This window comes from Sabethes cyaneus, chromosome 3 (genome assembly GCF_943734655.1).
Source record: "Sabethes cyaneus chromosome 3, idSabCyanKW18_F2, whole genome shotgun sequence".
Taxonomy (NCBI): domain Eukaryota; kingdom Metazoa; phylum Arthropoda; class Insecta; order Diptera; family Culicidae; genus Sabethes; species Sabethes cyaneus.
This window is the reverse complement of record NC_071355.1, coordinates 29,667,467-29,681,917: the sequence shown is the minus strand read 5'-3', so window position 1 is coordinate 29,681,917 and position 14,451 is coordinate 29,667,467. Positions and strand designations below refer to the sequence as shown.

At 40.8% G+C, this 14,451-nt stretch overlaps 1 protein-coding gene across 1 annotated transcript in view; it reads right to left on the bottom strand.

Moving 5' to 3' along the window:
- The window catches only part of LOC128743569 (glutamate-gated chloride channel), a 103,569-nt gene that overhangs the window by 3,456 nt on the left and 85,662 nt on the right, over positions 1 to 14,451 (bottom strand). The window contains exon 5 of the mRNA XM_053840170.1: positions 8,716 to 8,952. Coding sequence (XP_053696145.1) covers positions 8,716 to 8,952 — 237 coding nt within the window. The remainder of the gene's footprint in view (positions 1 to 8,715; positions 8,953 to 14,451) is intronic.

The following is a 14,451-nucleotide window of genomic DNA, read 5'->3' as shown; positions in this document are numbered from 1 at the left end:
CCCATCCCAAATCTTCTCCACACGTCGAAAGTATCCACAGTCAATTGGTCTTTTGAAGAAATTCCATCAGAATCATTATCCTGACTCCGAGCCTGTGTAGCTTTCGCCTGGTGGGACGATGCAGAATCTTTCTGAAAGCAGTATGGTGCATTTTTGTGCTGCATATATCCGATTATTTTATTGATTGTGGTGATCTTGTAGCAGGAATATTTTTTTGTCCGAAAACTGAATTTCACTGTGCCGCTTGAGCAGCTGCCGACATCTTTCGTCTCTAGTAGTCTCTTGGCCATCTTACGTCTAAACTGATCTGGTTTCCATCTAATTCGCTCTTTTACTCGTTTGATGGCTTCCGGTGTCCTTACATTACGTTTACGATTAGGTTTGAGGAGTATTTTGCTAGAACCGGTTTACTTGTCTCGCTTGATGTTACGAAAGATAAATCTTTTGTTTATTCCGAGTGGCTTCTGCTTCTTTAGAATATCATATCGAAAGTTTTACAAAAACAGAGTTATCACAAGTTGCCTTACTGCGTCTATGATTACCACGACTCTTAAACCAACAATTCGAAACAAACTTGCAAGCTGTGTTGACATTTACATACACTCTAAACGAAAAATATGTAGACACATCTGTGATTAATGAGAGATTAATCTGACTATGTTTGGTCTCCAAAAGAAGCAACAAAAACTCGTTAGCAGCTCTGTGAGCCGAGTTGACGCCGCCTTAAATGTCTTGCCCTCGATCCGATCGCTTGTCTTCATGCCAGGGACGGTTTAGACCTAGTGGTTAAGCGTATTCCCCTTGTCAGGAGCGGATGGTGCACAGTCTTATTAGTGCTCAGGACCAGGGCTTAAAAAGCGATCGCAAGTTGAATGTGACTGCCGTGAATGCGAACTTTCCGCATTCAAACTCCGCTTTTTGAACGATCATTTGACTGTTTTTTGAATCCAGTCAATCTGCCGCTTGCGCTGCTGCCGTCTTACAATTCATGCGGCATCTCAGCAAAAGCAAACAGTCGATCTCCCGTTTTGCTTTGCGCTTTGAGAATATAAACTGCAAACTGACTGGAAGCATACGGTGACGTATTTTATCGTTTCTCTTTTTGTCTCCAAATCGGCTGCTCACAGTAATAGTTTGTCACCCGGACGTCGGTCGGACGTAAGCAAAATATTCGTTTGTATTGGACGGAGTCCGACCGACTTTTTCCATGCACATGTAGTGGTTGTTTTGTAGTATTGAATCATACGATTGTGCGGTTGCTTTTCGTTAGCGTGGTGATTGCCAGTCATTTGACTGTTTTGCAGTCATTCGCTGCTCCAAACGGTAAAGGCAACTTGATCGAAACGAAAATGTTAAAAAGTTTTAGAACGCGTTCCTTCTGCTGCGTGCAATCGGCGTTTGACTGAGCAAACTGCCAGTTGTGTTATGCATAGCGTTCGTATTCCACCTCTAAACGGACGGTGTGAACTTGAATGCGTGTTGGTGTGACTGCGGTAGAAAAAAAGGATCGGTCGAAGCCCTGCTCAGGACTATAAACAAAAAAGCCACGGTTGGGCGTGTCAACGCAGTAAGACCCTAATTATGGTATATGTACTGGACAAAGGACTGACGTTCAGGACTAGACGCAACGACGCTGGAAAACGCGCTATTCTGCTTCCTGAATAAAGAAGGGTGAAACCTCTCTGAAACGGCGAGTGGGCTAATGGTGCGGCCCCGTCCCGGTAAAACCTTGGCAGGTCTCCAGGTACGTTCAAAACTCGCATCAGAGTTAGTGGTTGCAGGCTCAGATGTAAAATTCCTAATTATCGACAAGAAGAATTTAAATAGAATTTTGGATGCCAATTAACAACAATTATGCAGTCAAAAGGCTGATAAACAGCAACTGCTTATACTAATGCTTATTGGTTACTCGGGTAGTTCAAAATAATGGCTGGAATACGATCATTGGCAGGAAAGAAGGAGAAACAGATGCGGCCCTGAAGTCTGAGAAAGGTTGACGCTCTAGCGGTGAAATTAAAGGACAAATCCACCTACGCTGAACTCCTGCGAAAAAAGAGAAACGATCTAGCACTCAAGAAACTGGGTGCAACGTGGCGAATACCAGGCACACGCAATATGGCGACATGGTCTTCCAGTTGAAGAAGGAACCTTCGGTCCTAAGTAGGTATAGAAAAATCCTTGGGTGGCGAGGTGAAGGTGAGAGCCGTGTCCCAAGAGATGACACTCGAGTGGGGGAACTTGGACGAACCCAGCAAACCTTTTAGACTGTATAACATTATCCTTTATCCTTTATCATGCATTATGTGCAAAAATGGCCTTCAATCGTTACCTCCAAGCTGCTATCACATGAGTACTTGAACGATATTTTTCACCTCTTAAGCCAAAGTCGTCGTATATGTATGCAATCAAGTAGTGTCTCATGATTATCACTGTTTGTATATAAATCTAAAACGATGTCAAATAAGATATTTTGCTACGCCTAATCCGATGAAAATTATAATTTAATACGATGACATCTTCGTGATATCCATTGCCAGTTGCTAAATTCAGGATATCATCAATTACGATATTCACCAAGCATAATCCGATTAACTTTTTGCGCTTCTACGATTTTCAATATAAAATCGTATATTAGTTGACATGTGCATTACATACGATACAATTCATACATTCTGCATGCAACATGTAATGTTTTTACGAGTTTGATAGATACAATTTAATACCAACAATAATATACGATCTCTGGTTTGCTGGGAAATTACCACGGAAGACGAGTTATTTAGTAACTGCTCTGAAGGAGCAAGCACATCTAGGAAGATTCCTTTCTTTGTACGCCTGAGTAAAGGACATGGGGATACCCAGATAGCCGCGAATAAAGCCCCTGTGGCTGCTACTAGTAAGGTATTGGAGACTGGCAGAGTCAAAGTGGGATGGTCAGTATGCTCACTGAGAACTTTTCAACTATCTGAAAGATGATTTAAGTGCTTCAACTTTGGTCACCAGACGAGGAACTGCAAATGCCTGCCTAAACTGTGACGTAAATGGCCTTGCCAGCGTTGCTGATATTGTTCAGGTTTTTGCGTGAGAAAAAAAGAAAGGGAAGTATTTTTACTTTTGTCAACACTCACGCGTTGACAGTTCGGCACGAGATTTCCTGTAAGTGCGAGCAGCCTACGAAATCTCTTTCAGCGCTGGCAAGGCCAAATGCGGCGAGACTGGTCATTTCACTATCGTTTTGTTTATGCTAAGTTTATGCTAAGTTGCTAGTAGTAGGTAATAATCTGTTATTAATTATGAAACGTAGAATCGTACGCTCAACGTAAATATGGCATCACTCCCGTTTCCTTGGTAACGTATCAACAACGACGGTCGCGGATTCGGAATTGCAATCGAAGCGAAGTAAAGTTTTTCATATCAATTCAAGTGAACAGTTTGGGCTAAATCATTATAATATCTTACCAGATAACTGTTCGGGTGGTAAATTAAAGTTTTCTTTGTTTCAAGTTAAGTTTCGCGAGTGATGTGATAAATGGAACGACCGAAAAAAAATTAAAGAAAAATCGACGGCGAAAAAGTGAAAATATAGTGATGAATTTTAATTGGGCAGAAATCTCAGTATTTAGTGTTAGTTATGCCCCAAAAAGTAATAGAACCTATAGAATGCAATGTTTAGTGCTTCGAGTTGCAAGATCTGATTACCGCTAGCAGGTTAGTTGAACTAATTTTATTTTTTTCTGATGATTTCCCGAGTCTATGGGAGCACGTTGATACACTGAAGGGAAGGGAAGGGTGATATTCGGTGCCATACTGACTGCCATAAATGGACTCTGACGACCTTGTCCTTAACAGGGGCCTCACATCCACGAGCGCGTGTGGAAAACGAAATATTCTGACTGCAATCGTTTCGTTGAAGCACTTCGAGCAGAGAGAGAGTCCGGAACGCAGATGAGTTGACGGAAACGGTAGCAAAAGCCTGTGATACAACCATGTCTAGAAAACTGGAACCCAGGAACACACCATGACCAGCGTATTGGTGGAATGAGACACTAAGCATCCTTCGAGCTAGATGTCCCACAGCCAGAAGACGTGTACAGTGGGCAAGATTTGAGACGAGCATAGAGAAGTGTACAGAAGTCTACAGAGCGGTTAGGGCCACGCTGAAACAGGAAATCAACCGGTACAAATCTAACTGTTTCAAGAAGCTATGTGACACCCTATCGTGAGCAAGAGGATGTTAACGCCGTAAAAAGAATAGATACCAATGACTTGTAGTAGTCGCCAGAAAACTGAAGGTGAGAAAAGATGGACGGAATCTCTAAAGTTGCTTTGAAAACGGCGATCCTGGCGTTTCTGGACACATTTAGGACGGTGATGCCTGGACGAAAGCCACTTCCTAAACAGATGTAAGGCACAGAAGCTGGTGTTGCTACCTAAACCAAGAAAACCGCCGGGTTATTCTACTTTGTATAAGCGTTATGTTTGCTGGATACTCTCGAAAAGCTTCTGGAAACAGTCATCCACATCAGATTGACGTAATACACGGAGAACGAGCACGGATTGTCGAATTGGCAATTCGGTTTCCGGAAAGGAAAGTCCCCAGTAGATGGAATCCGGACAGTAACCGAGAGGGCCGAGAAATCGTTAATGCAGAAGCGGCGGAGAGATCAATACTTCGCCGGGATAACCATCGACGCCAAGAACGCTTTAAACAGTGTCAGCTGAGAAGCAATCACCCTAGCGTTGCACAAAATGAGGGTCTTCGACTATTTACTACTAACTGGATGCATAGAGTAAAACTCCAGCTAGCTCAACACAAAACGGAAGTACTAGTGGATAGTAACCGTAAATCACCCAAGTAACAATTTGGGTTTTATTGCACTTTTATGATGGCATTTGAGACCAAAGTTCGTCTCGAAGACCAGCATAAGAATGCAATAAAACTCACATTGTTGCTTGGGCAGTGCAACAGGCACAAATTACAGTCAGAGATCATGTCATAATCTCGGATAGGAAGCTGAAATACGTGTGCTCAACGGAAGCGGCAGAGCTCCAAAAGCCACGATGACTACGGTTACGAGAAGGTGGCGAAGGCAACCAATGTCACTAACTAGGATAATGCCGAATAACTCTGGACCAAGGAGTAGTAGAAGACGTCTGCTGGCCAATGTATCCTCGTCGTTACTAAAGTAGGGTATGTTGCTACATCGTCGTAATTGCCTATTCCCGTCCAATCCAACACAAATTATTAAAAATATCAGCATTTTTATGACACACAGTGCAAAACTAGTTATTCCCTAATATTTTAGTCAGTTGTCTATCATACGCGATCAATCAAAGTGAGCTGAGATCTATTTAAATGCTTTTTATCATTAAAGAAGTCCTACCAGCCAAATTTCCTACGTTTTTTCGTGCGACCAAGAAGACAATGTCGACTAATCATTTTAATTTCCATCATTTATAAATGAAAATAACTCACGCAAGGCATTGTCGTTATTCTACAGCCGGGAAAACTTGCCTGACCTGCAGAAAATTTCGCAGAATAACATCTGTCATGCCGTCCTACACAAAACCATGCGCGTTAGCTTCGTAAACATTGTTGTGATTTTTAGTTCGGACGATGAAAAATTTTGATGGACGGATTTTAAAACGGTACGACGAATTTAAGAAATAAAGTCAGTTGCGTAATTTCAATAATATGCTTTAATAATCGCTCTTCAGTGATTTAAAAGTTCACGGATCCGAGGGTAAATGTGTTTTAGTCAAATCAGCACAAGAACTTTTGGAGTATTCATTAAGTCCATCCTACAAATGATGAAAATTAGAATGGCTTTACTTACTACGACGGGAATTATAAATAAACCCTGTAATAAATATGGCGAAAGCTTAATAATGGTTCTTTTTTATTGTCTGAAGGTTTGAAAATGTTCTGTCAACTAGGTAACTAGGTAAGGTAATGTCGCAGCGTTTTTTCCGTGATGCAATTTAATGTGGGACACCCATTATGCTACGGTTAGGTACCCTATCTATGAGGTGATCGCAAGTGCAAACAACGGGTTCGTTATTGCCAAAAACAACGGCATATTCGCATGTAGCTGCTACAGCCCCCCCCAGTTAGCTCCAGGGTACGATGCTAACAAGCCATTCGTCGTAGTTTCGAATCTCAACTGGGCGGTCCCGCTATCAAGTCAATAGGATATTTACACTAGCCCCGTAGTTTTCCTGTACTCTAATAACCGGCTGTGACGTCTGTCGATAAAGAAGGGTCAAGTTCTTAAGGATGTTTATATTCATGGCTTTGCTTTTTTTGCTACGTAGGTACTCCAAAGGTGGAAAATAGAGCAGTCCAGTTCTAGTAGACAGAGGACCGGACCGGAGAGTCCGGAACGCAGATTGCTTTTTTATATCGTCTTATTCTCTTCCGTGTTACCTTTTTCTTTAGTCCGTTTTTCTGTTTTACTTTTCTACTTTTACTTCTCATTTTATGTCCCAACTACCTCCCTTTATGCCGTTTGACCTCTTTAACTTGTGTTTCTCGTTTCCGCTATTATTATTTTTTTTCTCCTTATTCTTTTTTTCCTTTTGATTTCTCTTGTTTTCTGTTCCGTATTCCCTCTCTTGACTCGTTTTCTCTTCTTTCCATTCTCCATTTTTTCTCTTTCTCTGTTTCTTGTCTTTTCTCTTTTCTATATCGTTTTAGCCCTTTTCCTGATTTTCCTCTGCACCATTTTTCGTCTTTTTTCTGCCGTTTTTCTCATTTTCAGTCTCGTTTTTTGATTTTCTATCCGACTTTCGACATTTTCTGTTTAATGGTCTCGGTTTTCGTCTTTTTTGCTTATCAACTCCTTTTCTTTCCTGTTTTTGTTTTCGTTTGTTATGTTCTTCTTCTTCTTGTGTTTTATTTTTCTTCCTATTCTGTTCTCTTTTTCCTTTTCATTTCCATTTTTTCCTCTTTTTGTTTCTTTTTTACTCATTTTTGATACTTTTTTCTTGATTTTTGCTCTCACTTTGCTCCCGTTTTTTTCTTTTACTCTCGTTCCATTTTTCTGTCCCGTGTTTCTTGTTTCGTCGTATCCTATCCTATTTTTTTGTTTTCAGTCCTATTTTTCATTCGATTTTTTTATATTCTTTCCCGTTTTCCGTCTTCTCTTTTCAAGATTTCGTCTTTTTCTAACTCCTTTTATTCCCTTCCCTTCTTGTTTTTCTTCTTCGCCTGCTCCGTTTGTTATATCGTTTTTGATATCCCATTTTTTGCTCCCTTTTTTCTCTTTCATCTTCTTGCTATATCCCATTTTTTCCGTGTTCTTATTCTTGCCTCGTTTTCCCTCTTTTTCTGCCATTCTTTTTCCTTTTTTCTGTCCGCCGTTTTCTATTTCTCTGTCCCTGTTCTTTTCGTCCTATTCTGTTTTGTATTTTTTTCTTCCATTTTTCATCATTTTCTGACCCGTTTTTCCTCTCTTTCTGTTTCGTTTTTTTGTCATTTTCTGTCCGAGTTACGACTTATTTCTTCTACTCGGTCCCGATTTTTGTCTTTTTTCACATTCACATTCTGTCACAATTATTTTTTTGTTAGGCCAGTTAGGCCGTTACAAATTATTTTTAAACCTTATGTCATTGCTACCCCCCTACACCTACCCCCACTCCCCTCCATCGTATGCTATTAAAATCGTGGGGGCGAGGGCGGCGTTTCTCTCTTCCGAATTCTACGGCGATATAAATGCATTAACGAAAAGTTTCTTAACGTTTAGGTACATAGTGAGGCTGGCCACCGATTCATGCAATGCTGATGTCTTGAAGTGCATTTACACCGCTGTGGCAAGCGAAAGAGCATCTCTCATTGTTTCCTAGGTCCATTTAAAAAGTTACACGAGAATTGTCTGTGCACTCTATTATAGCGAAAAGAAATCGTAAAATGAGTGTGTGGACTGTTAATGCCCATTTTTGTTCAATTTTTGTTACGTTTTTCTTGGTGTACTGTTTTGTTTTTCTCCTTCTGTCTCATTTTTACTTTTTTGTTTTTTTTTTGTTTTAAAAAAATTTACCTACATTTTCAAAAAACTACTCTACGTTATTTGGTTTATGAGATATAAAAAGATTGGAAATTAACAAACAAGAAAAAGATACTTCCAAAAATTTCAATGTGACAGAACATAATATTTCAACTTTTTTATTGGAATTTTTCATCATCACTTAAAATTGGATATGTAAATTGAAATGAATTAGTTTTAAATTGGACTTGAAACCAGACTTGAAATTCGTTTTGAAATCGGACTTTAAATTATACTTAAAGTTGCACTTAAAGTTGAAATTGAATTTGAAATTGAATTTAAAATAGAAATGGAAATTTAATAAATATAAGTTTCACTTGAAATTGTATTTGGAATTAGACTTGAAACTAGATTTAAAATAGGACTTCAAATGGGTGTTCAAATTGGGCATGAAATTAGAACGGAATTTGAACTGGAAATTGGGCTTAAATTTGTCAAAAAACTATATTGAATGATTCTACTAGTTTTAGAATAATAAAATCCACAGTTGCAAAAGCGCATTCTAATAATGACAAAAATAATCAACTGTTTCAAGCCTAAAACTTTCTGCTTCCCATAAAATTAAAATTCTTATGTGTTTCTCTTCATCCATCTCGATAACGACATTAACATTAACATCCTTAATTTAATTAAAACTTGAACAGACAGATGCCATATAATTAATACTCACAACTAGCCATTCGGAGCGAGCAGACCTGCCGATCCAGCGGGTACAGCTTCAGGTTCATCGGGCAGGCCAGCGTCAGCGAGATTCGTATACTGTACAGCACCGAACCGTACGGGAAGATGCGGATGTAGACGTTCGGCATGATAATGTTGTGAAAGTGGCCCTCTTTCTCGTTCGAGAAGAACAGATCCGGCATCCAGACTCGGTTCGGATCGGTCAGCGTCAGGTACTTCAGACGACCTGGGCGGGTGAAAAAGATACAAGAAAAAAAGAGATAAAGTTGTAGTTCAGCAGGGAATTGGAATATCCACTACATTTTTTAGTTGACGATTAGGATGAAGGTTTCCCCTTTTTGACGTTTAATGGCAATGACGATAGCGTTTAATTCCCATACCGTTTTGGACACGGACTGCACAGGGTGGTATAAATAAAACAGCAGAATGTGTTTAGGGAACTACTCTCTCCAACTTATTATTTTTTCATTGATGACGTTGTATATTTGGTTAGTGAACTATTAGTATTAAAATACCTAATATCAATAAAACCATTGCAAGTTACAGTGGAATGATATTTGGTTTAATGGACGAGTTTATTGATTTGCCATCGTACCGGATCCGGAATTAATTGCCTGCAAGTAAGCGATGCATTAACTTAAATGTCAAGGGATCAGAGTGACGTCAGTACGAAGTGAATCAACATGGGAAAATTGTTATTTATAAAGTAAGGTTGTCATTACTCAGAGTAGGTACAATTAAAAGTCTACTAAATACATTGAGAAGTAGGTGTTGAGGTAAAAGATTCCCCGTAACATAACATCAATAAGCAGGCCTTGACGCGGGCCAAAACCATTCAAATCAATTGGAACGTTTCTCTATCACCGTCCTGGGCATCGCTCCAAGTTGTCGACCTTCGCTTCGCAAAGGGAGCTCAGAAACTCTTTAAATGTGTCCACTGATGCACCATGACCCGGAAAGCCGTTGTAGCATCGTAGATAAAGAGGCGTCGCTCGAGTGTCGTCTCGCATAAATAGAGCTGTTGGTCCCATAAAGATAAACAAACACAGCGCAAATCTCAAATTTTTATTTATTCGCAGCAGCAGCACCAGTTCCAGCACCAGCAGCAGCGCCGAGCACGACATCCGGCCAGCACCGTTTTGCGTTGTTTACGGAAAAGCTCTTGTCAGCAGCGCCTCATCGGGACTTTATGGTCGGTTGTTGTAAGATGTGATGTTGATCCTTTTCCCCTGGGTCGGTTTCGCCTAGATCTATGGAGTGCGGAGCGGTGGAGGTGGGTGGTGGCAGAAAGCGGCTCGGAACGGATGAGATGAGCGAAATAAAAATAATAAAAAATCTACATCACCGTTCGGAAAACAAACTTGTGTAAATCGCTGTTAAGTACGAAGTTTCGTTCGCCATGTGATCCCTGAATGGACAGTTTACTTAACGGATAGAAGATTTTCAACCAGGAACTCTTACAATGTGGAACAAATTTTGATGGCGACATTTCTCAATGTTTCCTGTTTACAAATCCTTGAACACACACTCAATAATAATACATAATAAAAATTCCAAACATACTCGCTCGTCTTCGCTATGTTTGAGAGGAAGTCTAACACTGGAATATTTATTCATCTGTAGGAGCAAATTGATTTGTTTGTAATTAGTTCGAATTCTGAGAAAAGCAATAATACCCGAAAGGTCCAAATTTACTGCGCTGAAGAAGATTAAAACGAAGCAGTAATCCAATTTATTTAGGTTTCAGTATCGATTCCATTACTGTCAATCAAGAAAAAAACATTGGAATGCAAACGACGACGATGACTAGGGTGCGTGTATCAATACTGCATTTAGTAGTATTGTTTCAAAATATCGCATCATAGTAATTAGGTGCACAAAAATCTTTTTTAATGATCCTAAAGTACCTGTCATAGTGGCGAAGTTTGTATGAAGCAGTTTGTAAAAGCTTCGAAATCCTGACGGTTCTAAATTCCTTAATCAAGTGAGCACCCGCACTCCAGGTGAGGAGCGGCTCACGACAGCGTCAGGTCCGAAGTGGTCGACTGAACTACGAAACATGGCGTCCCGGCACTAAAGCTAAGCTGGCAGTCCCATCAAGGGTCTTGGTAGCGTGGCTCGAATAAGGCAACCTACCTAAATAATAGTTACTATGAACAGGGGTCAGAATATTCGGCATCGACCTAGGCGACGCAACAAGAACGACCAAAGGTAGCCACCGGGTGCTGCTCGAACAGCTTGAACTCCGCAAACTCGTTGCCCTGCAGAAAATTTGTCGCAAAGAAGAAAATGTTCAGAAGATTCGCGGCGGAAAGGCCCGACGATCAACGGTCGTTTTCTGCAATAGGACACCAGACGAACCGTTGCTTTTCACGAGATGGCGCTTTTCTAGTGGTAGTAAAATCAAAATTTCACACATATCTATGTTTACCTGCCTAAAAAACAATCACTAATCACATTTTATTTGTGATACCTGATACTACCATCCCTCCGTGAGCCCGGGAGGGTGACTTTGATACCGTGCGAGAGCCGATGTATAAATTTCGCAATTTCCCGAGGCCTGATGATCCAAAGAACCTTTTCCTCACCCAAGAATATTCACAAGGCTACATGGAGATTACCTGACCTGTTGCACTAGGGAGAACAGGGCTAAATGCAGACGCACAAGAAAGCAGTTTATTCACGATCCTGAAGAGCGAAAAGCGTCAGAGGGAGTACAGGGATCGTGAAGGATTAGAACAACTATTTCGAGCAAATGAAACGTGTAAATTTTACGAGGAGGACACACTCAAATCTGACATGTGTGTGACGTGTGAGGGAATCTTGTCACGAATGAGCGCGAGGGGATCGATAGATGGAAGCAGTTCTTCGATAAACACCTTAATGGCAAAGTTGCAGAAGAAGGGGAAGCGGAAATTACCCTAGGAATGTCCATGGAAGACCATCAGACAGATCTTGCAGAAATGTCGGGAGTACAACGTGCCCACGCATCTTATCTTTATTGACTTCAAGGCAGCATAGGATACAGTCGATCGAAACTAAATAATGCCACGAGCACGGTTTAACGGATCAAGTGATGTGTTTTGTTCGCCTCCCCGGGGCACTCTTGAGTCCCTTCGTGATGCGGCGAGGGTTGGGACAAGGTGACGGTTTATCTTGTATGCTTTGCAACATCGTTCTTAAGGGAAAGATTTGAAGAGCGGACATCGAGATCCAGAGGCATGAGGTTTAGCAAAGGTAGCCAACTGGTGGGCTTTGCAGATGACTTAGATTTCATAGCCAAGAACTTTGCGACGGCGGAGGCAATCTACGCCAGATTAAAAGCGGAATCTAGGCGGATTCCCAACCAACACACATTTGGCACTTTTAGTTGCAGCAACTCATTTATGACTAAAATTGGTCACACATCGGTTGCCACAACTGATTTGTGACAACTGTGCTACTAGGTTTGTGCCAAAAATAAATGTGTTGAAGACTAAATATATGAAAGGAAACAAACGTGCGTTTGAAAACGGATGGTAATTTGGAAGTGGTAGATGAGTTCGTGTGTTTGGAATTGCTGGAGGCGTATGAATCACGAGCTACAAGTACTGCTTGGAGAGATTCCCATCGTACAAAACGAAAGTCGGCAGACTACTGTGGACCAGATTAGCCGTCACCTTGTCTCAATCCTCGCCGCGTCACGAAGGCACTCGATTACATCCCCGAGACGCTCACGAAACACATCACTCGATCCAACGTAGCTCTGGTGCGTCGCTTCAGATTATCCGAAAAACGATGGTCGCATAATGCATTATCCGGCATAGCTGGTCTCGATCAACTGTATCGTAAGCTGCTTTGAAATCAATAAAAGGTGTGATGTGTGGGCAGCTGGTACTTCCAACATTTCTGCAAGATCTGTTGGATTCCAAAAATCTGGTGTGTAGTTGCGCGAGTCCCCATGATACCCACCTTGTAATTTCCTACGAAACCCTGTGCTATCGGTGACAGCCGGCATAACAAAATCTGGGAGAGTAGGCCTTGTAGACGGCGTTTACCAGCGTTATGCCACAACACCAGCAGTCGAACCGATCACACTTTTTGTAGATGGGACAAATCATCCAGCGTGGGGCTATTGAAGAAATTTGTAGGCAAATTCAGATGAAAGATAGTTCCAAATAGACCCTATTGAAAGCGCTTAATTCAAGTACCATATTTACTACAGTAAATTTAGGATTTGTCCAATGTCGATAATAATCAACGGCCTATACGGTCGGTTTACTGAGGTATAATATCTACATTCCGTCCGACAAAAGCCGGTTAGTTGATTTAATAGAAGAACACATAAGTAACGTCTGTGAACTCTGCGACAGCAGTTCTCTAGGTGGCTTTGTCCTCGTGTGTGGCGATTAAATACATTTAGCCCCGCCAAAAAGGAATTCGTCTTGATAATTCGTCACATGTATCTCCTACGAGTACAGCATGAACTTCTTGAACATGAATCAAATAAATCTACAGCTGAACAAGCTTAGTCGTTCTCTGGATTTAATTTTTGCTTTTGAGCCTACGACTGCGTGGTTGTTCAAATTTCTGCAACGTCATCCACCAGTGGCTGGGTCCAGTGAAAAGAAAACCATTTTAGCCCCCCTGGAGTACTTATGATCTCCGTAAAGTGAAACAAGATCGCAACTATTGGCAGCGTTGTTTGAGGACCAATAAATCGACATCGATAAATAACCCACCAAGCATTTTCATATGTATAGAAAAGGTAAAAATCAGCATTACATACAGATATACATGCTAAATTAATCGTATTTCATGCGCAAAATTGGCATATCCGTACTATTTTGGAGGCGATATACGTGATTACGAATAATTTTGAGCGTTACGACTATATAAGTATTTACATACGACAATATCCGATTAAGCGCGAGTCGCTCCGTACTAATCTACGATTTTGTGCTGAAAATCGTGTGTATGTCAGTCATAATCATTATATACGACAGAAAATTAACTTGATCCGACTTTATCCAGCTTTAGTTACGATTTCGAGTTTTTTAGGAGATATTTACGATAGTTTTCGTACATTGATATACGAGTTGGTGCTAGCTGGGAACAGCTTTCACCGTGCGAGTGACAGCCATAGAAGAAAACAAAAAGGACACTCAATAAATCGCATGTTCTTAAGGAACAGTGTTGTTTGCGTCGGGATCCAAAATCCTTTTGGGATTTGATAAATGCTAAAAGTAAAACTCAGTCAATCCCGCCCAATGCGACCTATAACGGCAGAATATCAAGGAGTGAAGCAAAAGTGTGCGTTTTCCTTGCCATGCATTTCGCTTCTGTCTTTTAACCCGAATGAATCTGTTGAAGGCGCTGAGTTTGCTACGTCAAATGTTCTGCTGGATTCGGTAGATATCGATACCTTCGAAATCTTACCTGCAATGATAGTTGTAGCATCAAAGTAAATAAATGGCATTCCTAAAAGGTTGTCTTCCGTCGCACAGTGGGACCATTCTGGAAAGGCGGTCAAAAGTCTTTTCTCGCTTTCCCTGATGTTTTTGAGCTTAGGTGTTTTCGGAGAAGTTCTTTAGAAAAGTATTCTGCATCTGTTGACATTTTCATACAATTAGATATTAAGGGGATAACATTTTTGAAAAAATTAACTTTTTATAGGAACTAGATAGCATATTCATATGTTCGGCAAAGTTGTAGAACTTTGAATTTTATTAAACTTTGCCGAAGA